The sequence below is a fragment of the Pezoporus flaviventris genome, unplaced genomic scaffold (assembly GCF_033815535.1).
Source record: "Pezoporus flaviventris isolate CSIRO_AGI_PZ_B2104156 unplaced genomic scaffold, CSIRO_AGI_Pfla_v1 ptg000002l, whole genome shotgun sequence".
Taxonomy (NCBI): Eukaryota; Metazoa; Chordata; class Aves; order Psittaciformes; family Psittacidae; genus Pezoporus; species Pezoporus flaviventris.
Window position 1 is genome coordinate 12,640,469 of NW_026892550.1, and position 26,717 is coordinate 12,667,185.

The window sequence follows — 26,717 nt, forward strand, 5'->3', positions numbered from 1 at the left end:
TGCATTACTCCACTTTGTCACATGTACTACTGAAACAAATATTAGCTGAAGTTTTCTAGAAAGAAGTTAGGCATTTCACCAAGAATACATGAGAGCCCAGACCATGACCATGGTGACAGAACCCCTCCAGCCAGGACAACTGCCTGCTACCATAACAACCCTTCAGCCACTTGTTCTAGCTCCCACCTGTGGTGGCAGAAACTGTCATGTGGTCTATAGCAAGACGGATCCCTGACCTGTCTAGGAAGAGAGAAGAGGGCTTTGGGGGAGGAAGTTCTTGACTGAATTTACAAAGTAGCTACAGAAAGGCTAACGCTGGCCACAGGAAAGCAGGAATGAGCTGTGAGGAGCACAAAGGAAGGACGGAAAGACTATTCCACAGCCACCACCATGAGAGGCTCCATCACCAATACTGCATACTGTATGGGATAGTAATGTAGCAACAGTAATACATTACAAGAGAATTACTAAAAAAGAGCCATCAAATTAAGCTTTATCTTTGAAAAATAAATAAATGTAATCCTAAAGTCAAATCTGAGTTTAGTGAGTGTTGCTCTTTATCAGCCTGTGGTAAAGTTACTCTTACACACCTTTGTGAGAGCACCTTGGTTATCTGTAGGACTCAGGAGCTGGTTTCTGTAAATCTAACAACAATGCACTCCCATATGAAACTGTACACAGGAGTCCTTAAATCTTGAGAGAAACTGCAAAGTCTTGGCTTCCGTTGCTGGAAGACAGCTAAAACTGTGAGCAGTGAATTTCAAAATGCCAGAAGACTGAATCATCAGAATTACGATGACTTTATTTCATTAACGCCCTATTTCTTTAATTAAGCACCTGAGGACCCCATCATTAAAACAACTCTAGAAATTGAATCACATGTAAAAGCTTCAAAGGGCAACTGCTGCAGAAATTAGGGAGCCCCACTTTTCCAATCCTGAAGCTGAGAGCACTCCTTCAAAACTGAGTACCCAGCAAGGAGACTGAACACAGCTGGATAAAACAGCCCACGGGGAAATACAAACTTTATGTGGTAAGAGACAAGTCAAACATTTAATTTTTCTTTACTGACCAAATGTGCTCGAGACATGAAACAAACTTCCCCATTAGGAAGGGTATATACTGACAGATTTGTTTTCAGCTGCGGCTGAGGATTATCTAACTTCAAGTCTCCAGTGTTGAGGAGAACAGAAGTAGAGATCCTAAACATTAGTATGCACACCAAGAACCAAAGTCATACGCACAGCAAACAAAAGAGATTTGGAAGTGTGAGCAAATTCATGGCCTCTGCTCTTAAAACCTGCATCTTATTATTGCTGTGCAGCAGCAGGCTGTGACTCGGACCCAACTGAGTCAATCTAACCACAGCTGCCCTACCTTTTCAGAGCAACTACGGTTAGACCAGCACTCGAAATGCTGAAAACTGCAAACATGCCTAGCAAGCAAGCCCAGCAAGCCCTCCACAAAGAAAATCCAATGAAGCTGAAGGGCCCCCACGCTCAGTGTTTATAGACAAAAACATCTGCAAATAGGCTGTAGGTGAAAGTAAAGCCCTGATTTATCAGCAGATAACAAAGTGATATCTTTCTTATTCAGAGATGGCTAAATTCCATGCTGTTGGCTCCATTTTTTACTCTGCAGGACTGATGGGTTTTCTAAAATGATCCCAGAACTCATCTCCTTCCCCCAAAATAATCCCTGATAAACTGCTAGGTGAAGAAAATTATGAAATTATTTTCTACAAGCTTACAGAGCAGCTAATAATACAATCCATGTATGTGCAAAGTAACAAAATAGATAGGGCCTGATTTAAATGACACAGCTATTGCTTTCCCTATAGTTACTTTAGAAATACCAAGTGATACAGAAATAGCTCAAGCTGTTGCAGAAATCCTGCTGCCCACAGAGCAGAATAAGGCATTAGTTTTGCACTTAACAGCTCCATCAAAAGGAATTTGAGTGAAAATACAAAGAACAGTACCCAGATAAAACTGTGGGGGATTCAGTTACAAAAGGTCATTTCCCACTTTAGGATTTTGCTTAGGATACCACTTTAAGTTTTTATTGACTTCCTTCTTATAGAAAAGAGCCACAAACTTCTGAGACGCTACTATTTCTCAACAGATGTGAGAAGTCGGAGCATTACAGCCTCCTCTCCTCTTGATTTCTCTCTACAGCAGTAACTGTTCATCCAAAGGCATGCATGATGCTTTACAGAACCAAGCAGAGCTTGTAAGGCTTACAGCTTGGTGGTAGCAGTAGTGATTTGTGTTATACCTTAGTTACTAAGCTGATCTTAATCTCAACCCGTGGGAGTTGCATTCTTTTCGATTCTCCTCTCCGTCCCTCCGGGAGTAGGGGGAGGGAAAGAAGGGGGGGGAGTGAGTGAACGAGTTACCTGACTGGGTTTAAACCACGACAAGGCAGTAAATAAAAGGAAGGAAATAAACCAGAAGAGGATCAGGTCAACTTTAAAGGGTAATTCCAAACAATATGCTGTGCAAATATAAATAATTTCTTGAGGATATTAGGGAACAGCCAAGCTGTAAAGTGGTGGTCTCACATAAGGGATTTTGCCTTTGTAAACTAAATACTAATATGACATAGTGTATTTTAGGGATGAAGAAAGAAACAAAAACATCTGCAGACAAACCAGAACATCAAGTCTGGTATTACCGACAGAAGTGAAAACAGAAGAAAACCAGCAAGGAACTGGATATAAAAGGAAAAGGCTTTTAACTGGTCTTTGAAGACACCTTTAAACACAGCACAGTACAGAAAGGAGTCAGTAAAGAATCTTAAAAAAGGAACCTTAGCATTTTCAGGTTGAAATGCCAGAAGATTTTTAAAAGCTGTAGTCTAGATGGAAGGAAAGTAACAAAAAGCAAGCGTCTCAAAAGGAAAGCAAACAGCAGTGTCAAAAAAGTGCATAAAGAAGTGCAAAAAAATTATGGAAGCAGGTTATTTAATCCTTTCACCTCTAATAAAAGCATCCAATCCAAGTGCATCATCTTAAATCAATTTCCATGGATTGAACACCCAAATGTCAGTACAGATTTAACTGTAGTACCAAGCCTCTGGCATCCTGTTGTGGCTGCAGCTCAATAGAGATGCAAATTATTAAGCTGAACATCATGAACTACCAGGGAATGTAATCTTGTTTTATGCACAATTAGCTTTTACAATCCTGCGAACTCAGTTGTTATCCTCCTTTTCCCTTCCCTTCTGTTGCACTTACCTGTTTTAAATTCACACAAGGAATACAAGTCACACCATGGTTCCCATCTCTCATACTATGAATGCTTACTGGACCTAACACAACAGACTGAATTCCAGTGTGGCAAAGCGGTGAAAACACTTGCTTGCACCATAAACATTTTATGCATTTTTCCAGCTCCTTGTCCAGCTTAAATCCATCTCTAAGTCACTGAGTCAAGCAAAGTCAGAAAACTAAATTACATTTTCCATAAGGACATGGGATGATAGGATCAAAGTATCCTACACCAAAACTACTAGAATATGGGAGGTTTGCACAGCAAAATACAAGTAATTCCTTGCCTAAAAATCACCACTTTGATGCCAGTCTACTGAAGCCTCTGTCTGAATTTATGACCATAAAGAAAACATGCAATTACACAGTTTACAGGGAAGACACAGAGGGGACAAGTGTGTGCTAGCTATATGGAGACTTACTTTCTAGCCCCCATTACTTACGCTGAACTAAAGTATGTACACTAAAAAGATTTTTCTAGTATCAAAGAAATAACGACTCAAAAGAATAAATGAGGAAGATCTGACTTAACAGTTGTCCTTTCATAATTAAGGTGTGAAACTCAGTGCTACACAGCCAAGCAAGAAAAGTGGTGTTTTGGTCGTTCTTTTTGGTTTTACGTGTCCTCAAACCAAGCAAACACTGGTCCCCAGAAAAGCATCACACCTTCATAAAAAGACATTACCGTTAATGTTGTCACAGTAGTAAAAGTGTTCATCTTTTAGAGAAGGGCATGCAGAAACTAAATCCTGCAGGCCTGCACCAGTTACAGAGAGACAACCGGAGAGGTTAAGGTGTTCCAAATGGGGCAGTCCTCCTCCCAGCATCAACGCCCTGTTAACAGACACAAGAGAGGTGTTAAGAGCCCACACAGCCGAGAATGACAAGTACTCCACCAATCACCAAGTCATGGACTTAACAGTGTCTCCTAAGAAAAAATAAACCCAAACCAGACCTCTAATAAACAATGTCGTTTTAAACCTCACAGTTTCATACCTTATAAAGGGAATCACCCCTGAAGCTGCATAACAGACCTGGAAAATGAACTGATTTCTAGAAAAACTAACAATTCCTTCTGAGGGACTTCAATGGTGGATCACTTTGTTCATGAATGACTCCAGAGGCAACCAAGTACTTCAAGGAACTACCAAACATTCTTCTCTAAGTCACCACCAATTCTGGCAACCCTTCCGAACTGCTGAATATTCTTCAATTCACCCTGAAAACATGACACTCATTTGGTGCACTACACTTCCAAAAGTTTGACTACATTTTTTTGGTTAAAATTATTTTGGAATCCAAATTTGTAGTTCTCTACAACTGACAGCAGAGAGTCTGTCAACAGACCACCTTATTATTCATGCAGAACTCTTTATTTTTCCCCTGATTGCAGTTTGGCTGCTGATGCAACAGCTTCATGGAGGTATCATACCTAAGCAGTCATTCAATGTGTCTAGGAACTCACAGGGCAAGTTCAATCACAAACAAGCTCTCACACCTGAAAAAGGCACCAGGCTTGAATCCCAAGCTACAGATCCAAGACATTCTCTTTCCTCAAGGATGCAAAATTACTCTGGTAAGTGCAAGAAGCACTTGTTGCAGCACACTCTCAGGTCTTAAATGCAGTCTTCTTTCTAAAAACCACCAAAGGGAAACCAGTACCACAACTAAACTCTTCCCCTGACTCAGTGAACAAATCTCCCTTCAGTCCTGGATTACCAAGTCATGAAACAGAGCAGTAACATGCAAACTATACACAGCATGACCTAATCAGCACCTAATGAAACTCAGCAGTACTAACACTAGAACAGCAACAAGCTCAAACAGGAAGCAGTTACACGAAGCCTCCTCTGATCAAGACTAACTGGTGAGTGAAAGAACCACCACCAAGGGAGACATTAAAACAGCTGATACTTCTGAACTTCAAATGGGGATGAAGCCTCCCATAGAAATGAATTAACTCACACTGTTTCTTCCTTGACTACAGCATACAGTACAGGCAGGCATACAGTACAGGCAAGCATACAGAAGTCTTCCCATTGCAAGAAGCTTTACTTAGTCCTAAGTGCTGCAGTACATCTGAGAAGGTGGATGCAAGTACTTCAGCCTCATCCCATTTTCACTATAAAGCAATGCTACATTTTCCTGACGCAATACAAAATATCAATAGGAAGTATCACACAGAGGAAAGTTTTTTAGCTCTTGAAGCCACCTCAATGTTCAAGTCAACTTTTTTCCTCCTTTGCTACGTGAAGTCATATTTAATATGCTGCACACAGAAAATTATCATAGAATCATTAAAGTTGGAAAAGACCTTTAAGATCAAGTCCAACCATTAACCCAGCACTGCTAGTGCAAGTCCACCACTAAGACATGTCATTAAGTGCTACATGTACGCATCCACCTTGCTACAACCTCCTTTCAGGTAGCTGTAGACATCTATAAGGTCCCCCTGAGCCTTTTCTCCAGACTAACCACCCCACTTCTCTCAGCCAGTACCCATCACACTTGTATTCCAGACCCTTCACCAGCTTTGTTGCTCTTCTCTGGACCCGCTCCAGCACCTCAATGTCTCTCTTTTAGTGAGGGGCCCAGAACTGAACACAGGATTCCAGGTGCAGCCTCACCAGTGCTCAGTACAGGGGAAAGATCACTGCCCTGGCCCTGCTGGCTGCGCTATTGCTGACACGGACCATGATATCATTGGCCTTCTTGGCTGCCCGGGCACAAGCTGGATCATGTTTGGCTCCACCAATCAGCACCCCAAGTCTTTTTCCACAAGCAGCTTTCCAACCACTCTCCCCCAGGCCTGGAGCATTCCATGGGGTTGTTGTGGCCTAAGTTCTGGATCAGGTACTTGGCCTTGCTGAACCTCATGCAACTGGCCTCAGCCCATTGATCCATCCTGTCCATAAATTATGCCATTTTCCATAGGCCGACCAAGATGTTACTCCAGTTTTATACATTTTCAAATGTATTGACAAGCATAACCAAAACAATTAGTGAATCAATACAATTTCTTAACATGAAATCACTAAAGTTCAGATCTAAAAGCATTAAGACAGCCTAGAACAACAAATTCACAAAAATAATTGACTTCAGAGTATACATCTGAAATATTTTTATTTCTTTTTATTCCACAAAGGAGAAATTTTCAAGTTGGGTACTATAAATATTTGAAGATGCAAAGAGTGCTTAAATCTTAAAAGATGTTCTTCAGTAAAAATTTTCCTGCTGAAACTATGCAGATTCACTCCAGAATGACTCATCAAATAAAAGTACAATGCCTCCTTACCTGAGAGCACGGTCTGTGATCTGGTAACATCCAGACAGACTGAGAAACTGAAGAACTCGTGCAGTCTCTTCATCTGCTGTGTCACTCCCAGAGTATGCAAAGTCTTTTTTCTCTGACTGCTTAGTCCTTGTTGGCTTTTTACACAGTGCAGATGACTCTGGGAGCGTTTGAATAGTTCTTAGTGCTGTCCCAGCAGAACAAAATGAGTGACCGCAGTAAATTAAGTCAGTAGAAGCACAGTGCTGCTGCCACCCTCTAGTCCTTAATCCATAAATGTCTCTATTGTAGCATGATGCAGAACAAGTAAAATGGGATGTTGGTTCCATAATACAAAATCCTTCAACATTTCTGTGTCTCCATTCTGCAGCATCTTCTATGTCAGCTAAATCATCTGCATCAAGCATCCACACATAGGCAGAATTGAAGCTTTCCAAGCTGTCAGGTTTAGTCCAATGCTGCTCACTGTCTCCTCCCTCAATGATATTTTCATTGCTGATTTCACGCAAACAATTATACTTCTTGGTGGACTGCAGAGTAATCTCCCTGTTCTTCCACAAAGTCTTAGCATTCCTGTTTCTGCAGCTTTTCAGAATACCTCTGGTGTGGTGAGTTGATATGATACCCAGGGCTCTGGAAATCCTCTCTATAGCCACATCTGTGATTTTTTCACATCCAGACAGATCAAGGTGGCGTAAATTTTGACAATAACCAACTGAAGACCAACTGAAATTGGGGGAAAAAAAGTGATGTGCTTAGTTGGTTTTTAGTTTCTGTTCAGAAACAGGTGTTAAGGCTAAATACACAGAAGAATATTTCCACAAGTAAAATACCTCTATGCTTCACAGAATATTTAAAGAAAAAACCTTAGACAAGATAGATTTGATACTCCAAGTGTTATATATATGCTTGTATATACACAAGCTCACAGACTGACTTCTGAGCCACAGAAATTCCATAAAGCTTTTATTTCAACTAAAACTTCTTGCATAAACTGCAGTGTTGCTGCCAGCATCCATTCTGATAAAATTATCTGTGTTGTTAACGCATACATTTGAGAGCCCTGTATGACGCAGGTGTTGAACACTGAAATAGCTACTGAGTTTCAGTATCACAGTAAGACCCATTAGTGCAGGCTCTGCATCCATGCACCATCCCACTGACACCAATGACATTTCTGCAGGCTTCAGTAAAACTCAGGAATTCACAGTTACTATATCTAAGCTTTAGAGTTTTGCCTGACATTTGCTCAGCATCTTCAACAGCAGTATTCCAAATCCTACCAATATCAGACCAAAGGAACTAATGTAACTGCATGACTCCACAAAAATCTATGGACAATTTCAAGTTGTTAGTACTAAAAACACAGTTATTGCTATGGATAGCTACACACTGATAGATAATACATATCCAATAGTGAAGACAGAGCATTCTGAATGGCTGTTACAATGTTACATACTTCACTTGCTAGTTTAGCGATTTGCTGCTGTAGTTTAGTTCTTATGTGTGCACCCTGAATGTGATTTCTCTTATTTCTCCTTTTATTGTCAAAGAACTAAGTTTGAATGTTCCCTCGCCCCCTAAGAAAGCTGATCTTTTATATTATGTTTTTAAGGAAACAATAACTATCTAACCTTTCAAATGCAGAGTCTGAAATATCAGTTTGAGTGAGATCCAAATATTCCAAGTTGGGGCAAAGCTCCAAGATCTGTCTAACCTGTAAGGGGAAAGAAAAATAAATCCGTAAAAACGCAAGCCAGTAAGGCTCACACAGTGTCAAAAGGCAACATACAAATTAACGTTCTCTTGAACTGCAACGGATTTTCACTACCCAAGTGTTGTGTTTTAAACTGAAGCACATCAGTTAATAATTAGAGGCTGCACAGCCACAATGATTAAATGCTAGTTTCAAAGGACATACCATTTTGCTAGACACTGCGGAGCTGTAGGCCAATACAAATGTCTTCACTGAGGAGCCCACATGCGGGAGGACATTATGAATTAAGCCATGAAGTAAACGTTTTTCCATCTGTGCTATGTTAATGGCAAGTGAACCTTCAGCTGCTTCTTCTGCAAAATAAAACCAAATAGAGGCTTAAATATCCTTTGCGTCACTTGGAATTCACACTGTCATATCAAACAAGTTAGCAGAAAACTAAAAGAAAGCATAACAAAGCATAAGTTTAACTAAGTACCTTACAACAAACTTTTGCTGAATCCGATGTACTGCTTAGGCCTCATCTTTAAAAAAAGACCTGCTTATCTTTCTGACAGTCCTGAAGAGTCTAGCTCCAACAGCAAGTAAAACACTATGAGTCTTCACAGAAAATTACGATTAAAGGACTTGGAGAAATATTTACTACAGATTACACACTGCTCAGGGCTGTCTGGGGCAGCTGTTTCCACTGACTTGCTTTATACACTGAAATACTATCTCACAGGGCATTCTGTGAGATACATCCTGCGATGTAACAGCTTACACCAAGTTTTAAATTAAGCCTAGAATGCATTAGGCTGCAAGATGATTCATCCAAACTTTCTGAAAAGAGGAAGCCTAGCTGTTATCTCCTTTCTAAGTCCAGACACATCCCTATAACTCCTCTACCTGCACTCATGTTTGCTCTCTCTTAGATGAATTCATTCAGCTCACTAAAACCCACTGCTTGCTTGCCCCTGCCCTTACCCCCCACTCCCTTTGTTTCTTTACCCAACCAGGAACCAGGTGAAGATGAGGAAAAAAAGGGTACTCCTTTCAGGAACCCTTAGTAGTTGCTAGACAAAACTTCACAAGTTAATTCTTACAACGCAAGTCTACTTTGCTTAGTAAGCATTTAATCTAGACAGAAGTTTGCATTTGTCATTAATGTACTGGTATCAACTATGACAGAATCTGTATTTTAAACAGATTTTACAGAAAAGACTCTATTTTACACGTTTATTTCTTACAACTATATAATCTTCAGGAAAAAACATGCCTTGGTTGGCATTCAAGGATTGCTTTTTCCGACCTCAAGATCAGAGCATCCCGACACATAGGAAGTCAAGGAAGAGGGCCAGGAGACCTGCGTGGCTAAATAGGGAATTGCTGGGTATGCTCAAGTGGAAGAGGAGAGTTTACAGGTCATGGAAGGAGGGGCTGGCCACTTGGGAGGAATGTAAGACTGCTGCCAGAGGACGTAGGAAGGCAGCTAGGATGACTAAGGCCTCCTTAGAATTAAACCTGGCGAGAAGGGTCAAGGACAGCAAAAAGAGCTTTTTCAAATACATGGCAGATAAAACTAACACCAGAGGCAATGTAGGCCCACTGATGAACGGGATGGGTGCCCTGGTGACAGAAGATACAGAGATGGCAGAGTTACTGAATGCCTTCTTTGTCTCTGTTTACTCTGCTGCAGGCAGTCCTGAAGAGCCCTGTACCCCTGAGACCTTAGATGAAGTCAGGTCAACGGAGCGGTTTGCCTTAGTCGATGAGGAATGGGTTAGAGACCAGTTGAGCAATCTGGACATCCATAAATCCACGGGTCCAGATGGGATGCACCCGCGGGTGCTGAGGGAACTGGCGGAAGTCATTGCTAGACCACTCTCCATCATCTTTACCAAGTCTTGGGAAACAGGAGAGGTGCCTGAGGACTGGAGGAAAGCAAATGTCACTCCAGTCTTCAAAAAGGGCAAGAAGGAGGACCTGGGTAACTATAGACCGGTCAGCCTCACCTCCATCCCTGGGAAAGTGATGGAACACCTTATCCTTGGTGCCATCTTAAGGCATATCAAGGACAAGAGGGTTATGAGGGGCAGTCAACATGGCTTCACCAAGGGGAAATCATGCTTGACCAATCTCTTAGCCTTTTATGAGGAAATAACACAGTGGATGGATGATGGCAGAGCGGTGGATGTGGTCTACCTTGACTTCAGCAAAGCATTTGACACAGTCTCCCACAGCATCCTCACAGCTAAATTGAGGAAGTGTGGTCTGGATGATCAGGTAGTGAGGTGGACTGTGAACTGGCTGAAGGAGAGAAGCCAGAGAGTTGTAGTCTATGGGGCGGAGTCTAGTTGGAGGCCTGTAACTAGTGGAGTGCCTCAAGGGTCAGTACTGGGACCAGTATTATTTAATATATTCATCAACGATTTAGATGAGGGAATTGAGTGTACTATCAGCAAGTTTGCTGATGACACTAAGCTGGGAGGAGTGGCTGACACGCCAGAAGGCTGTGCTGCCATCCAGCGAGACCTGGACAGGCTGGAGAGTTGGGCAGGGAATAACTTGATGAAATATAACAAGGGAAAGTGTAGAGTCCTGCACCTGGGCAGGAACAACCCCAGGTTCCAGTATAGGTTGGGGAACGACCTGTTAGAGAGCAGTGCAGGGGAGAGGGACCTGGGGGTCCTAGTGGACGACAGGATGACCATGAGCCAACACTGTGGCCTTGTGGCCAAGAAGGCCAATGGCATCCTGGGGTGAATTAGAAGGGGGGTGGTTAGTAGGTCGAGAGAGGTCCTCCTTCCCTCTACTCTGTCCTGGTGAGACCGCATCTGGAATATTGTGTCCAGTTCTGGGCCCCTCAGCTCAAGAAGGACAGGGAGCTGCTGGAGAGAGTCCAGCGCAGGGCAACAAAGATGATTAAGGGAGTGGAGCATCTCCCTTATGAGGAAAGACTGAGGGAGCTGGGTCTCTAGAGAAGAGGAGACTGAGGGGTGACCTTATTAGCGTATATAAATATAGAAAGGGGGAGTGTCACAAGGATGGAGCCAGGCTCTACTCAGTGGCAAACAATGATAGGACAAGGGGTAATGGGTACAAACTGGAACACAAGAGGTTCCACTTAAACTTGAGAAGAAACTTCTCAGTGAGGGTGACGGAACACTGGAACAGGCTGCCCAGGGAGGCTGTGGAGTCTCCTTCCCTGGAGACATTCAAAACCCGCCTGGACACATTCCTGTGTAACATTATCTAGGTGTTCCTGCTCCAGCAGGGGGATTGGACTAGATGATCTTTCGAGGTCCCTTCCAATCTCTAGCATACTGTGTGAAACTGTGTGGGGAAAAAAAAAAAAAAAAAAAAAAAAAAAATCAGAATTTACCTACCAGATTCATCTATGTCAGCATCTTCATCCCATTCCTGGAAAGCACGACATTCATCTTTTCTATTTTTCACCCATTCCTCATCAGGCTCCATCTCAAGATCTGCTGCAGGACCACTATACCAATCACCTGCTCGCCCCCAAGTACCCCAGAAAAGAAGGGGGGAGAAAAAAAGTTAAGACAAAGTTCTCATCAGTGCAGAAAACAGCAATGCCATATTCCATTGTTTAATGCATCAATATGGGATAGTAGAAATATTTAAAGCTACAAATATACACTGATGACTTGTAACTGGCCTCCTGGAATACAGATTGGTTTGTATTTGAACAGGTATTTCTGCAAAGATTACACTTCTCAACAGGATATTTTACTTCACAGGAGAGTTTGAGGAACAAAAGCTACCACTTAGCCCTTACCGCAGCAATAGTTATTGAAGCAATATATCTGAAGAAACAATACTAAAATTAATGTTCATGCAGTTTTCTTTGAAGTTTGAACATGCAAATTAAAAATTGATGGTAGGGAAGTGTTAGCTCCATTTGTTTTAAACTTCTAATCTGCAGCTATGTATCTTATTTCTACCTACTAAATTAATGAAATAAAAATTTTACTGATACAGGTGTAACAGCACCATTTATAACTTAAACCCCTCAGATTCTTAAATCATAATTAAGATGTTGAATTAGTGAATATACTTGTTAGCCTTCATACAAGCAAACAAACCTCAGCAAAACTAATCAACGGTTAGTATACAAAAGTTACTCAGGAGTTACAACCAGGATCGCTTTTTAATTGATTAATTAGTTTAATTAGTTTCTTAATTCTACAAGATGGAAGTATGTTTTTGTGTATTTAACATTTAACCAAGTTTCTGGGCACTATCATCCTTGACAGAAGGGTGCACATCCTTCGAGCATGCTCAGTTGTCATGTTCACTATACATGATGGCCTATATTAAAACATTCTTTCACAGACTCAGAAATTCCGAGTTAAATTAAATTTAACTTACCTCTGGCCCAGCGAACAGGGTAAAGATGCTTCCAGAGAGATCCAGTTTTAGCCAGCTGTGACCATTCAGTGCTTACTTGACTACACTGACATAATTCTTGGGGGTTAAGGTAACTGAAAATGGTCAGCATTACTTCAGGAGGAAGATTAGTAATATTTGTGGTATGCCCTGTTACTTCGGTTTCTGAAATACAGAAAGCATGTGTTAATTGAAGCACAGCCTCACAGTTTTAAATAATAGTAGTGGAACTCACATTTTGACAAGGGCAAATGAAAAAAAAGTGTCTGAAAAAAATGTCAAACTACTGCCTGGCAAAAGAGTTGCGAAAAAATAGGTATGGCTTTGGCTTTAAAAAGCTTTCACTGTAGTCACACCTTAAACAAGCAAAAAGATCAACTCAGTTTTCTGTGTGCCATTTTCTCAACTGGAAAGTTTCTTCCAACCCTGACCTTCCAGAGGTCCAAAAACGCCCCTGGAAAAACGTGAACTGCTGCTACCCAATCACAGTGAGATGAAAGCAGTATCTGCTAAAAATGAAATGCTTAAAAATATAACTGCTTTCTGTCACTGATGAAATCTATACCTGCTTTGCCACATTCCCAGGAAGCAGTGCGAACATGCAGAATCTACCAGCTGGGACCACTCTCACTGAAAGCACTCAAGCTCTTGATCAGGACACAGCAGGAAGTCCGCACTTCACTCTTTGCAGCTGCCTCACATTTTATTTCTAACTAACTACTGGCATAGACAATTAATTTTAACTTCTGAATGGTGATGAGCCATTCAGGTTGGAAAGTGATGCTAAATATTAGGTTAGAGACTAAAATGGGACCACTTCAATGGACAGCAGCAGGAACTATCTCCAATAGCTCTCCCTTTTGCAATAGCACAGCGAGAGCTGGAAACTACATGAAATTACAAATTCAGAGCTTTGGTTAATGTGGGTTTTGCTGTTTGAAGATTTTTAATGTTTTAAGGACAACTGACTTGAAGAAAAAAAAAATATCCCTAAAATAGTTTTCAGGAGTCCTTAGAGCAGGTTTTACAAATTAGTAGGGATCTGCTTTTCAGCTTACGACACAAAGTACATAGGCTTCACAGTGAGACAAGCATCAGGGTGTTTTTTGCACAGAAGCTTCAGAAGTGAGCACAAGGTAAACTTTACCTGTGACAGCCTACTGCTACTTCAAAAAATATAATTAAGAGTTTCACCTGATTAATCAATATAGTTATTTGCACCTGGCAAGTTGTTGCAAGTAAACTACAGAGAATTTCACAGTAGAATGCAGGTAAAACTGCACTGGACTGCAAACAGTGTTATTTTTCTTCTATTTAAAAAAAAATGAATGCAGGACACATACTTCCCTCTCCCTAAAGACTAGAACACAACCATTGCAGAATTACTACTGTCCCAAACTGCTATTCCAGCTCGACTTAACAGCAAGTTATGCCATAAGGCTACTTCTGTCACTTCATCTGCTCAGACTCAATAGTATTTCACACCATGGATCATGATCTTTTCTGAAGGCTTCACCTGGAGGGCAGAAAATGACCAGTTCAGTAGTTCAGAGAAGTAAATTTTCATTTAAAATAAATAAATAAATAAATAAATCTCATTACAGAGTAGTTTTTCTAATGAGAGCACCACATCTTATGACACCACAGTCAGTTTATGAGGGCTTGCTCTGTTATCAGTTTCACACCCCTGTATTACACTTTCAGTACATTAATTCCCATTCTTTGGGGCATCATCTGTTCTCTGTTAGTTAAGTAAAAACTGTAAATACAGACAACTTTGGCTGCTTCAACTGTCATAAAACAAGCCTGACAGTGCACTTCAGTAGTTATCCATTTATTCTAAGTTTCATCAAGAAAGGTAGTTACAGATGAACGCGAATTAAATACCTACTCTAAGAGTGCAGGTTTCATCTGACCTACTAACATGCTGCAGATTTATTCCCTTGCATTACTCTCCACATACAGTTTTTTTCCCTTCTGATTCCTGAGAGGCCCAGAGAAGTTAGGCAGTGGAGTTAGGTAAGGCGAGTTGCTTTTCATTTGAAATACTGTCAGTTGATTAACTATTCCATGTTATTAAGCCATCAAAACAAAAGCTTACAAAGCAGTCCTGAAAACCAAGACTTAAATGCAGAGTCTGCAAATAAAAAAAATATCATTTCAATAGAAGCATGAAATTAGAATTATCATTTTTTGCCTGTTACATCAAATATTACCATGGAAGGGGAGGAAGAACGTGGAAACAGGTAAACAGTGAAGTATTATCTACATTATGACCTGCAAAGAAGCTTGTATCAAACAGTAAAGTTTCTGAAGTTTCAAAACTGGTTTGAAGAAACTCCCATTTTATAAAAACTATTTTATCTGCCTGTATGTAACTTTAGGTAAGATACTGGTGTGGCTTTTGAGATAAAAACTGCAGTCTGAAAACTACTTTAATCAGATGCTTCACCTTGATCTGCCTTCTCATCCACAGAATACTTAAAGACCTTCTGAAGCTCTTCTGCTTGATTCCACTTATTAAGACCTCTGAATTCTGCAGCCTCTTTCTGTGAGCAGTGCTGTGCAATTACTTTCTTCTTAATATCTTTCAATTCTTCGTAAGTAAAGTATTCCATCAACATTGGCTGAAAAACCTAAAGCAAAGGAAAAGAAGTCTGATGCTTATGGAGAAAGTCAATAATGCTACACAGACCTACCAACATAGAATTTCCTCTTTCAGATACTCTCCAAGTAAAACATGTCATACACTAAGCGAACTCAAAGACAAGATCGTGGAAGTTTTGAGTTCCAGCCCTCTGCTTGCCAGTGGATCACTGGTTAGTCTCAGGCAAGTTGCTTAACTGTTCTCCCCAGCACAAAAGGGAAGTGATTAAAGTTACTTTAACAATATAACTTAAAGTACTCACATGGAAGGCAAAGTGGCAAGGAATTAAAACATGAGAAAATATTTCTCTTGGACAGACTTCGGAAGATTTACTCTCACCAGAAGATGCTTCCCAGTTTTTGGATACCCATAAATCATCAGACTGGCAGTACTAGTCTATATTTCAAATATAGGTCAGAGGCTGTCTGGGAGTGTCAGTTTGAGTCATGAAGCACTGGTTTACATGACTTCTCCTTCCTTTATGTTTTACTAGACATCCCCTTAAATAATTACCTGCTCCAACAAATCCCAACCCCAGTGGACTTTAATTATCAATTTTTTAAAGGACTAGAATTTTATCATAAATTTTCAATTTATTCACTGTCTGAGAACATGTCACTTTGCAGTCAGAGAACAGAACAGTGACATCACAGTTCTGAATGCAAACTGGCATAAATAAAAACAACAGTGAACCTCTAAGCCCTTTTGTCTCTATTCAGTCATTGCTGACCCTAAAGGAGATAAACATAATATTTGAGGAAAATTTTTACCTACCTCTTCTTCCTCTTTCATATGAGGAAGGAAATCCCTGGTAAAGGCTTCCAACCTCTCCTTCAGCTGTTTCGCATAGTTCAGCTGTTCATACTCATTCTGAGAAGAAAGCAAAGATTTAACTGTTACCTGATCTTGACCTTTCATTCAAAGATTGAACTGTTAAATCAACCAGCATTTCAAAGGGAGGCCCATTATGTCTCCCCCATGCATGCAACATGTTTGCTTTATTTTACAGTTAGAATGCGTACACTAACGAAGTTTCCCGACAAGCTGACAGTCTGTACCAGGCTGATACTGCACAGAACAAAGTATTCCCTTCCTCCCTGGCTCCAATTTATTTTGTTAGCAGATATGAATTAACTTGTCTAATCGCAGTTTTACTTTGGAGCAAAGACTGAAGTCTGCCGATCTACAGTCTCACCTGAAGTTCAAAGTAATAACAGACTAATCTAAGTATTTGTATGTTTTGCAGAAGAATTACTTGATGATGCAGCAATTCCACTTCAGTTTTAGCTGCATACATTTACACTACTTATTCTATACTTCTAGCTTCCAAATTACAATCAGAATTCACAGACAGGCTCTGTAGACATTTACTTTGGAAACTGAAAGAACTCTTAAATAAAGATATAACTGACTTTTAAATGTTGAAGTTAGACCAACCTCTATATTAATTTGTTAAGCCTGTGCTCTGTACCAGCAGTAAGAAGCTGGTTCTTAAGTCTGCCCAGTAATTGCAACACACTGAAGTTCCTCACAGGTCTTACAGTAAATGTTGTAAGTTTTTCTTGTCAAACTTCTACAACATCAAGAAACCCTGACTGTTACAGAAAACAAAAAAGCTTAAGCCATCAGGTTAAATGAACCACACTCTCAAAAAAAGTTAGTTAGCATATCTAAACAGAGTTAAGAGTAATCTGGTTTTCCACACTTAAGTAACAGAATAATACTAGCACCCTATCAGAGAAGGTGTAACACAAAGCCAAGTGTTAGATTTCCCCTCTCGTTTACTTCCCTTCATTTTCCAATTCATTAATGAAAACAAGACACATTTTAAGGCTTGATAATGCACAGGGAGAAAAGAAAAAAAACCCACAAACCTATCTGCAGGATGCTCAGGTCAAAAGGAATCAGTTGACTGCACAGTTAATATTTTTATTACTGAAAACATGGACTACATGTACTAGACATATAATATGGGATGTTAAATTATTACTTGAGACCATAGTTCTTAGAGTGTGGGAAGGAGAAGTTGAGTTGGGTTCCCCAAAGGAAAGATACAGCAGAATTCAAGTAGGATTCTATTGGAGAAGAATTTAACAACTTCAAGTTGTTAAAAAGCCATCTGGAGAAATAACATTTAGAGTATCTTGAGGACTGGAACAATAACAACATTACTGAGCAACAGATTACTGGAAGGAGTACATGACTCACTAACAGAATAAAACAATGTGCTGCTTTTGCCCTTTTCATGTTTTTAACTGTGGTAATCATCTCCGTTTGTGACATTACAATGCTGCATGCCACAAAAACAGATTCTCAGGGTTTCCTAGCAAATTAATTAAAAACATTATTTCTACAGTCAGAAACTGTTTTGACCAATTAGCAGCCTTTGTATTTGAGACTTCCATGTTGTCTCTCCAAATCACCTCCAACTATGCAGCAGCAGACTGCTGTCACACAATACACCTCTGGGAAGAATTTTTACTAGAAATTTAGCACTGACATGAATGGCAAAAGAATTTGTGCTTCTGACTGGAAAGACTTCAGTACTGTATGAAGAAACCACAAATGCTGCTTCTTCCTCTTCACTTTCAGAGGGTATTCAGGAAAGCTGAGAAGTAAGAAATAATCACAGCATGTTCTCCTTAGGACACAAATCCTTCTTATAGTCTACTTACCTTTACATTCTTTAACCCTTTCTCAAAGAGGCTAAGCATCTCTGAGAGTTTGTTGTCCGAGTGTACATTGTACACTGTCCGGCTACGTTGCTGAAGTAAACCAATGATACACTCATTTTCAATCTGCTCATGCATTTTAAATTCCTTGAATGTGGCATAAAGAGATTGCAGAAGAGCCCGAAAATCATTGTTGTTGGAGAAGTTGGTCTTGGAAAGCTAGAAGAGAGAAAAGCTCATAAATACATCAATGCAAATCACATCAAGGTCAGGCTAAATCCTTATAACAGGTATTAGCTCCCATTATTCACTGCTCCCATTACTTATAAAAGCTGAAAACCTTCAGTTTTATACAGAAAAGTGACCAAAAAAAAAAATTTGCAATTTGATCAACTCATTTCAAAGACATCAAAAATTACAAGCAATAAATGCTTTTAAATTTCAATCTTCAAGTTAAAACAGGTAAAAATCAGACAGTCAAGGGCATAAATAGGAAAACGCACACTAGTCTTCTATTAGAATAATGACCTTCCTGTAATTTACGTAGTTGGTGCATTAAAATATAATTTCATACAACTTCATCCAGAAGCGGGCTCACTTAATACTGCCATTTGAATGCTACAGTTTAACATTTACAAAATATCTCTACAAATATGACCTTTGAAATTATTCACAGAATTTGTAATTATTTTAACCTTTATGACTGCCATTGATTTTTTTATTATCAGGGACTGACAAATTCTATATAAACCCCTCAAACTTATTTTAAAACTTTCTAAAAGTCGTGCATGGTCATTTCATAGGTATATTTCCTCTTGCAGGTCAGTAAAACAGTAAGCCAGTCACGCTCCAATTCTGTTAACTCTCCAAAATAAGTTAACAGAACAGTCTTCTACAACTTTGTGCTTTATGAATGAGGTTTAAGTAAACCAAGGGATTTAATTTCACTATTCTCATTTCCAGTGCCAACTATGTAACTGCATTTCCAATCACAGGCTCTGAAGAAAAAGATGAAGCTATAATTATAGAAATATTACAAAGAACTAATGTAACTACAGAAGTTTAACAAAGCACAATATATACAATAATACATGTTTTTCATTGCATCGTGCAACATTTAATCACACAAATTCTGAAGGCAACTGTCTCATTCCACAAGAATAAACAGAGCTTAAGAAAACAGGAAAGTGATATGACAGATTCTTAAAGGAAGATCAACCTTGAGAGAACAATGCAGTCAGGGCATTAGCTTTAAGAAGCCATTAAAATCAAGGTCATATTTAAGCAACATAAACCCACCTTGAAATAAACAAATGGAGAAAGATTTCCTGACAGAAATCAATTTAATCTCCCCAGCCTGCTGGGTAACTGAAAGGTTTAGTTTAGCCACCTTCCCAGAGCTACACTGCAGTCTGTACTAGGAAGCTGTTACGATAGGCCCCTGTACCTGCCTTTTAGGATCTATTATCCACAAGGAATGCCAAGTCCTACCAAGTGAATACAAACTATACTAACTGTTGGAACAGGTTTCCAATGGACCGAGAACCTACAAATTAAGACAGCACAAAGTTCTAGGTACCACAATAGTGCCATTTTGACATACATACAGTCACCACTAGCAACAGTGCATTTTAAAACTGCATTTTCCTCTGGTAAATGTAGAAAGCCAGTACTTTTTCCATTCCTATATTTTATTCCACATGCAGCTTCAAGAACCATAGCTTATGGCAGGATACAAGAGCAAACATTCTAAAAATACAAATAGATTAATTAAATTCAAAAGACAAGCCACTAAAATATTCAGAAGTGGTTTAGTTTACAAAGACTCTGGAATCAAAGGAATTTACTAGAAAGGGGAATCTGAGACACACATATTCATGCATATTACTTGCATACATCAAAACCAACCATAAATCGAGATATCTAAAACTTCTATAATTTAAAAACAACCCAACAAATGTACTTATTTGTCCTTGCACTGCATTGCCACTTCCTGGAAGCCACTAGCAATGCAGCCAAAACACTCTGGACATCTGCCAAGCCCTTATGCAACCCCATGTCAGCTATGCATACTATACATTACATGTTGTACATAGGAGCAAAATGACTGTTATAATGGGAAAACAAATTTACTTAGCCTCAGTGGAGGTAGAAAACTGGACAACGCTAAGCGCTGTGTTCTTTGGTTTTTCCTCCTTTAGACCAACTACTGTCAGGCCAGGAAAAATTCCTGCATTTGCGATGCACTGTGTTAGGATTGGAGGCATGCATTCTTAATGCACTGATCACAAATGGGAAAAGAACTTGGCTCTGAAGACCATTTCTATCCTATGCTAAGCTCCAAGACTGCAATACACAGAGCAGTTCTAGATGAAACTAAAGGCTAGACTTCCCACACTGAAAAGCAGAAGTCTGAACAGGCCCAGAAGATAACTGTAAAAAAACCTTTTCAATATAGCTCCTCACCTCCAGCTGCTTGCAGTTCAGACCACAGTAAGGGTGAAGTCTGGTTTCTAATGTAGCATTTCTCTTGATCAAGGATCATCTCAAAATTGCTCATTCTACCCATAAGAATCTACAATACCTGAAGTCATTCCCCAAAGACCCTTTTCCCCAGGAATCCCATCCGCTCCCAAATTGACATTCTGATTGACATAAAAACATAAACAAAGCTGCTGAAGTCTGCAAGAGGAAGATTATACAAAACTATTGTGTTTTGCTGTTAGGTTTAAAAACAAATACGTAAATAAATAGACTGGTTCTGATACAAAATAACAGCTTCTCATCCTCCTGACCTGAAGTCTTCTCAAGACTCAGAAACTTGTTAAACCTATTACCATCCACAAATCTAGAATAAATAAAGAATTCATTTGTGCATGCAATTTAAGAATTCCTGTTATAAATGTATTGTTCTAGAAGCCACTATGATATGCAACGCTTGCATATACACCTCTCCTACTGGGGTTTCCAGCAAATATGCAAGACATTAGGAACTATGGAGAGGATACTGAAATTTAATGACTGTACTTGAATCAGAAATTGGTGCATTAAAAATGTCAGCCAAAGCTGAGAAAAAGTGTTTTTTCAGAGGACAGGTAGCCTAGCAACAAAGCCACTTGGTCATATCTGTAATTTCATTACCAGGACTGATGAAGTCTTATGACAGGGGACCAAGACTATTAACAGACAGCAGCTGCTCCACTCTGAGGTCCACTTTCACCAGCTCTTCACAACAAAAACTAGTGTAGGGGTTTAGCAGTGCAAAAAGAAAACCACCATCCCCCAAACTCAGGCAGAGAATCCTAGGAGAGCAGCAAGGCAGAGGAAATGGACTGTATCAAGAATATTGGCTGACCGGAAAAAAATATAAAGCACAGCGGATGTGTGCTCCCCTAGTAGGCTTAAAACACACTGCATTAAACCAATTATCTAAGGGGTGTTAAAGATACCCGGGACATTTCTGGACTTTTGAAGGTATCATATTTAAAAAATTGTAAGTTACAGCGCAATCGGTTTTGTGTTTGGAATGCAAACTCCAGTTGATGAGTGGTCCCACAAACAGAAGAGGCCTGGTGTCTCCACAAGCCTCATGAAATTTAAGATTGTACATAATCCAAACTACTTGAGCAACAGGCCAAACAACAGTCAAATTCTATCAGAAACACTTCAGAGATCTTTGGCTGATGCCAGCATACTCCAGAAGTATCCAGGAGCTGTTAAATTCAGTATTATTTATTATTAATAAAAAAAAAACAAAACCAAACAACCAACCAAAAACCACACACATCAACTTTATTTCAAGTAAACTGGGGGAGGCACATCAATAATCCCAGGGCCACTGTGGTGCCAGCAGTGAAGTAAAGCACAGGGTCACAAAACATACCAAATCTATTCCAATTAACACCATGACAAGCAGATAGGCTAACTGAAGGGTGCTGTTCTAAAGTTCTTCATACTTAACTGGTCAATGTAGAGGGGCTGCAGCACACAATACTTACAACTCAAGACTGAAATAAAAATCAGAAATATTGTGTTGGGTTTTTTTTCCATCAGAACTGAAAGCAATGTAAACTAGGATTAAGATTATTAGAAAGTAAATCTTAGAAGTTTTCTACCATTGATTCAAGATCAGGTAATTCCATTCTTCCTTTGCAGGAAAAAAAAAAGTAACTCAATGAAGAAATCACTTGATGTACATCTTTTTTAAATCTAAAATTATGCAATTAAAGAATAGCTATGCTTGAAAAACCTGTGTAGCTCTGGCAGTCATAAAGCAGCTCGAGGTGAGTGTCCAGCTCTGCTGGACTACAACAGAGCCATTAACATGGTCAAGATGAATGTACAGAGATATGGCAAACAAACATCCTGCCTTACTGTAAGCTATTATTTCAGTTTTGTGCTCCGAGAGCAAAATGACAAGACTGGCAAGATTCACAAAAATTGCTATTCATACACTGCTTCATGTTCATGACACTCAAGTGAAGATAAATCTACATTTAACTCTCATCTCCTTTGTGGCTTTAGTACTTTCATTAAAAGTGAAACTTTCTGTCAGATGAAGACAGATATTTCTATCCACAATGTTGTGAATAAATAATAAAGCTCAAGACTGGTAATTAAATCACTGAGCAAAACACAGTATTTACTTGGTTTCTAGAAGTATTTTACGTATTTGCCAATACCGAAAAATGTCTTCTTAGAAGAAAACAATTTTCCTAAAGTGTTAGCTTATAGTGAGTAAATTGAAACAGTTATTTCCTAGTATTTATGCCAAAAATACATTTAATGAGTGGAAAAGGTTTGCTTCTTCCTTAAAAATATCCAAGCATAGTATTAGCTGGCAAGGAGAAAGTAGCAAACAGAAATAAGGAAAAAGTTTTCTGCTCTTATCAGACTAGCCCAGCAGTAAGCAAACTCTATGCTGTGTACTAACTTTCCCAGCTACAAATTATCTCTGTATTCCCAACTGCAAGCTGGAAAACAACAAAAATGTAAGGAAAGAGAACAGGAAAAGGAAGACTTATTTTTCCACTGTGCCCAAAGATTTCACAAATTTAAAATGGAATACTTGAAGAATTTTAAAGAGGATACAAATCCCCAAACTGCTTCATTTCAATTGAAGTTTTCCCTATAAGCACCTGTAACTTCTGAGCAACCACTAATCTTAAAAAAACATGAAGGCAACTTTTCTTTTTCATGTATCACACATACAGGTCATTCCTAGAGATTCTGCTTTTTATGGGTAACAACTGTGCTCATTAAGACCTATACAAGAAGCCAACTGCCACTGGAGGTGCAATACAGTATTCCTAATGATCAGTGCAGACTAGACTTCCACCACTAGTTAAATCAGCAGATGTTAAACTCATTAGTAAAATAGTAAAATCTTTTTCATTATAGAGCTGGCAGACCACTTTCATTAAAAAACCTCAAACCTAACATTTTTAGACTACAACAGCACCAGGAAGAACTAAGAAAAAAAGGCAGCATGGATTACTAGTCAGCTACAACTTCTCCCTCTTACATTTTTAGGTAATATCACTTCACATACGCAATAGCACTATAATTCAAAGGACAGGAACTTGGAACTCTGCAGAGTTATTATCACAATTTTATGAGCAAGAAAACTGAGGGACAAAGACCATAAGGTGTGCTTGTGTCAACACCAAGAGCATGCGGTTTCACATTAATCTGCTGTAAATTAGGGGGTGGAGGAGGAAACAGACAGAAACAGCTGTCCTGCCCCTGCTTCCAGCTGTACACCCCTACCGCTTCCCTGGAATACCCTCTCAAAACCATGCAGCTACACAACGAACGTGTTTAGTGCACTGATCCTAGAAGAAGTTGTGCCTTTTCAAGTGGGTTCATTTCTCACTTGGTCAGCGCACCAGTCTGACAGCCCTCAGCGACACCCAGTTACATGCAGTGCCCCATTTAGTAATGCACAAGAATTTCAATTTATATGGTCCCCAAGAATAATCACAGTGCTGACGTAGCCTGGCAAAAAAAAAAAAAAAACAAAACAAAAAAAAAAACACAGAAACCACTTTTCAGTGTCACTTGTTCCTTTGCTTACTCATTATGGAGAGGTACATAAGGTGAATACTAAGAGAATCAGCTAAGTTACTTCACGCTCCAGCTGTTCAGATGTATGAAGCCTTAAATCAGAGGAGTAATACAGGTTTTCTACCCTGGGTGCTTTTCTGGGTTGTGGGTCAATCGACAGTAATAGTAATTAATAAGGCAGGCAGGACAAGATCTGGCAGAACTCAACAAGAAACCCAAAACTTTCAAATGCCCATCTGTCTATCCTCTTCTCTATATAATCCTGTCCTCTATGTAATCTTGTCAGCTGGTTGCAACTAAACACTATTAACTCAAAGTTTAAGGCAAACAAAACTATTTTGTTTTTCAAAGAGCAACAGGGCAGGTAAAATCCTGTACTCTATATTTTGAAAGGCTAAAGGTCAAGCTGATAACTGCCAAGCATAAGAACACAGTGGAGGTGGAAACAAACTCTTGTATTTTTATTAGGCTCTTTCATATCACTCTCTTGCACTATATACACAGCCAATTTCTCTAATGAGCACCTATAGATCAGGTTTTGAATCATGAAAGGCTTTTGACAAAGAGATAAAAACACAGGACTGACTGCACCAAGATTTTCAGTGATGCAACTGTTACAGTGTTTGACCTCCCTGGGGACTGCAGCAGAAAGCACGGCTTGGGAAGCACTGGTAAAATCAGCTAAGCATCCTCCACCATGAGGTTCCTTTCTACAAGTGGAAGTCTACTAGGGATGAAGGGACACAGGCTCCCACAAGGTCTACAGAGATGAACCCTCCCAAAAAAAAAACATTACAGAAAAATCTTGTGCGGATATGAAATAAAAGGGCCTCAAATGAAAGCATAATGAACACCTGCAATTATGCTGTTAATTAGCTATCTGTATCACAGCATTTCTCATATGCATTCTAGATGCCACAGAAGACTTCTTTCCTGTCTTGTATCCTCACAGAGATTTCTGCTAAGACCTGGCATTTTGGCTTTCCATCAGGACATATCTAAAGTACCAAGAGCAAAATAGCCTCAAGGCTCCTCTCCATTTTCCCAGTGCAGTACCTCACAAACTACAAACACAGCAAAATTCTTTGCCCCTCTGCACCAGTCACTGCAATTTTCTAACACGATAAAAGGTGGGCACTTGAAAAAAATCACTCCAGCTCAATCCATCTTGGGCACTAACTGCAAAAACAAAAAGCTAAGTATCTCAAGAATTACAGCTCACACTGTTTAATCAGCTAAAGCATATGCTAGGATATGCTGCATAAAACCTGTACAAACTGATACGCACCAGCTACGGTTTCTGGCTTTTTTAGATGGCATCAGTTTCTCTCTTCCGTTTTCTTTTGTGCCACAGAGTAGGAAAGAACACGTTGTTGCTCAAAGCAGAGAAAAGGCAAAGGCACACTATCACTGCTTTCCAGAGCAGGCTGGAAGAGAGGGCAAAATAGAGAGCAACATGTGAAGAGTGAACAGAAAACCTTTCTTTCCTGCAATTTGAAGGCAAAAAAAAAACGTGCTAAGGAATTACCTGGAAAAAAAACTTGCAACTGTATCAGGCAGATGAGAATACCCTCAGATTTCTCTTATGAAGGTAAAAAAGAGAAACAAAAGGGCAAAGCATCTGAGAGGTAAGAAAAAAATAGGTGTTTTATTAGAAAAAAAAAAACAAATAAATAAATGGTTAGACAGTTTGAGATGGCAACAAGAACTAGATGTGTCCTCAAAATAAGGATTCAAACTGCTAAGCAGGTCTGAAGAGCTTCACGGGAGCTTCACTTAAACGCCAAACATGTTTTACCACTGCTGTCCCACACTTCACATCTCCTTTGGCATTTTACTTCAAATGCATTTGCTTTAAAAAGTAGATATTTGAAGCACATTGTCACTTCCAGATTCACCTTCAACATATTCTTCTGCATGAAAAAAAAAAATCAATTCACAGCTGTCATTTCCCAATAGGTACAGCAACAAGTTACTGAACTATTCAGCATTCAGAAGCTAAGATGGAAAGTTTACTGGTAGAGTGTCTGCTGAAATAGTCAGAGGAACAGACAGCAAATCGCTCACCTATCTCTGGATGCTAATCAGGAGGAAGGAATTCCCTTCCATCTTCTGCCTGCAGTGATAGTGAAGCCCATCATTTGCAAACTTACTAATAGTAAAGTAGTGTTTACTCATTCTAAACGTAGGTGAAGGCAAGTGCTCAATGCTACAGAATGCTAATTGGTAATAACCAAACACTATGCATTTCTAAGTCAACACACACGTATTTGAAGACGCAGTGGAATATGAATGGCAGCGTACCAAAATACTGAGAAGGAATTTCACAGAAGTAAAAAGAAAGCTTTACTAACATTTGTTGATTAGAAACAGAGACTTGTCTTCATGGAACAGATTCTGTTCTCAAGGACACCAACTGAAAAATACTTGACTTGGAAATATGAATTCAGAATGTTGATAACTTGTCTAATTTTTCAGATTTCAGTCACTCTTGCTGCCACAAAAAAAGTATAATCATAACGTCACCATAGAATTCTCTGCTCAGTTCAACTTAATACAGGAGTATTTTTTCAATCCTAAAATAGTTCATCTGCAATATCCTTACTCTAACATCACAAATTTAACACATGAAAACAATTCATTCTCTTCAGCAGAGGCCA

The 26,717-nt window shown here is 39.5% G+C and overlaps 1 protein-coding gene across 1 annotated transcript in view; it reads right to left on the reverse strand.

Annotated features, from left to right (window-relative positions):
• Positions 1–26,717, reverse strand: part of FBXL5 (F-box and leucine rich repeat protein 5) — a 35,793-nt gene that overhangs the window by 4,310 nt on the left and 4,766 nt on the right. Inside the window, exons 2-10 of the mRNA XM_061469416.1 lie at positions 17,995–18,210; positions 16,094–16,189; positions 15,125–15,308; positions 12,655–12,837; positions 11,649–11,774; positions 8,485–8,633; positions 8,198–8,280; positions 6,567–7,289; positions 3,957–4,105 (exon numbers count right to left, since the gene is read on the reverse strand). Of these exons, the coding sequence (XP_061325400.1) occupies positions 3,957–4,105; positions 6,567–7,289; positions 8,198–8,280; positions 8,485–8,633; positions 11,649–11,774; positions 12,655–12,837; positions 15,125–15,308; positions 16,094–16,189; positions 17,995–18,210 (1,909 nt within the window). The remainder of the gene's footprint in view (positions 1–3,956; positions 4,106–6,566; positions 7,290–8,197; positions 8,281–8,484; positions 8,634–11,648; positions 11,775–12,654; positions 12,838–15,124; positions 15,309–16,093; positions 16,190–17,994; positions 18,211–26,717) is intronic.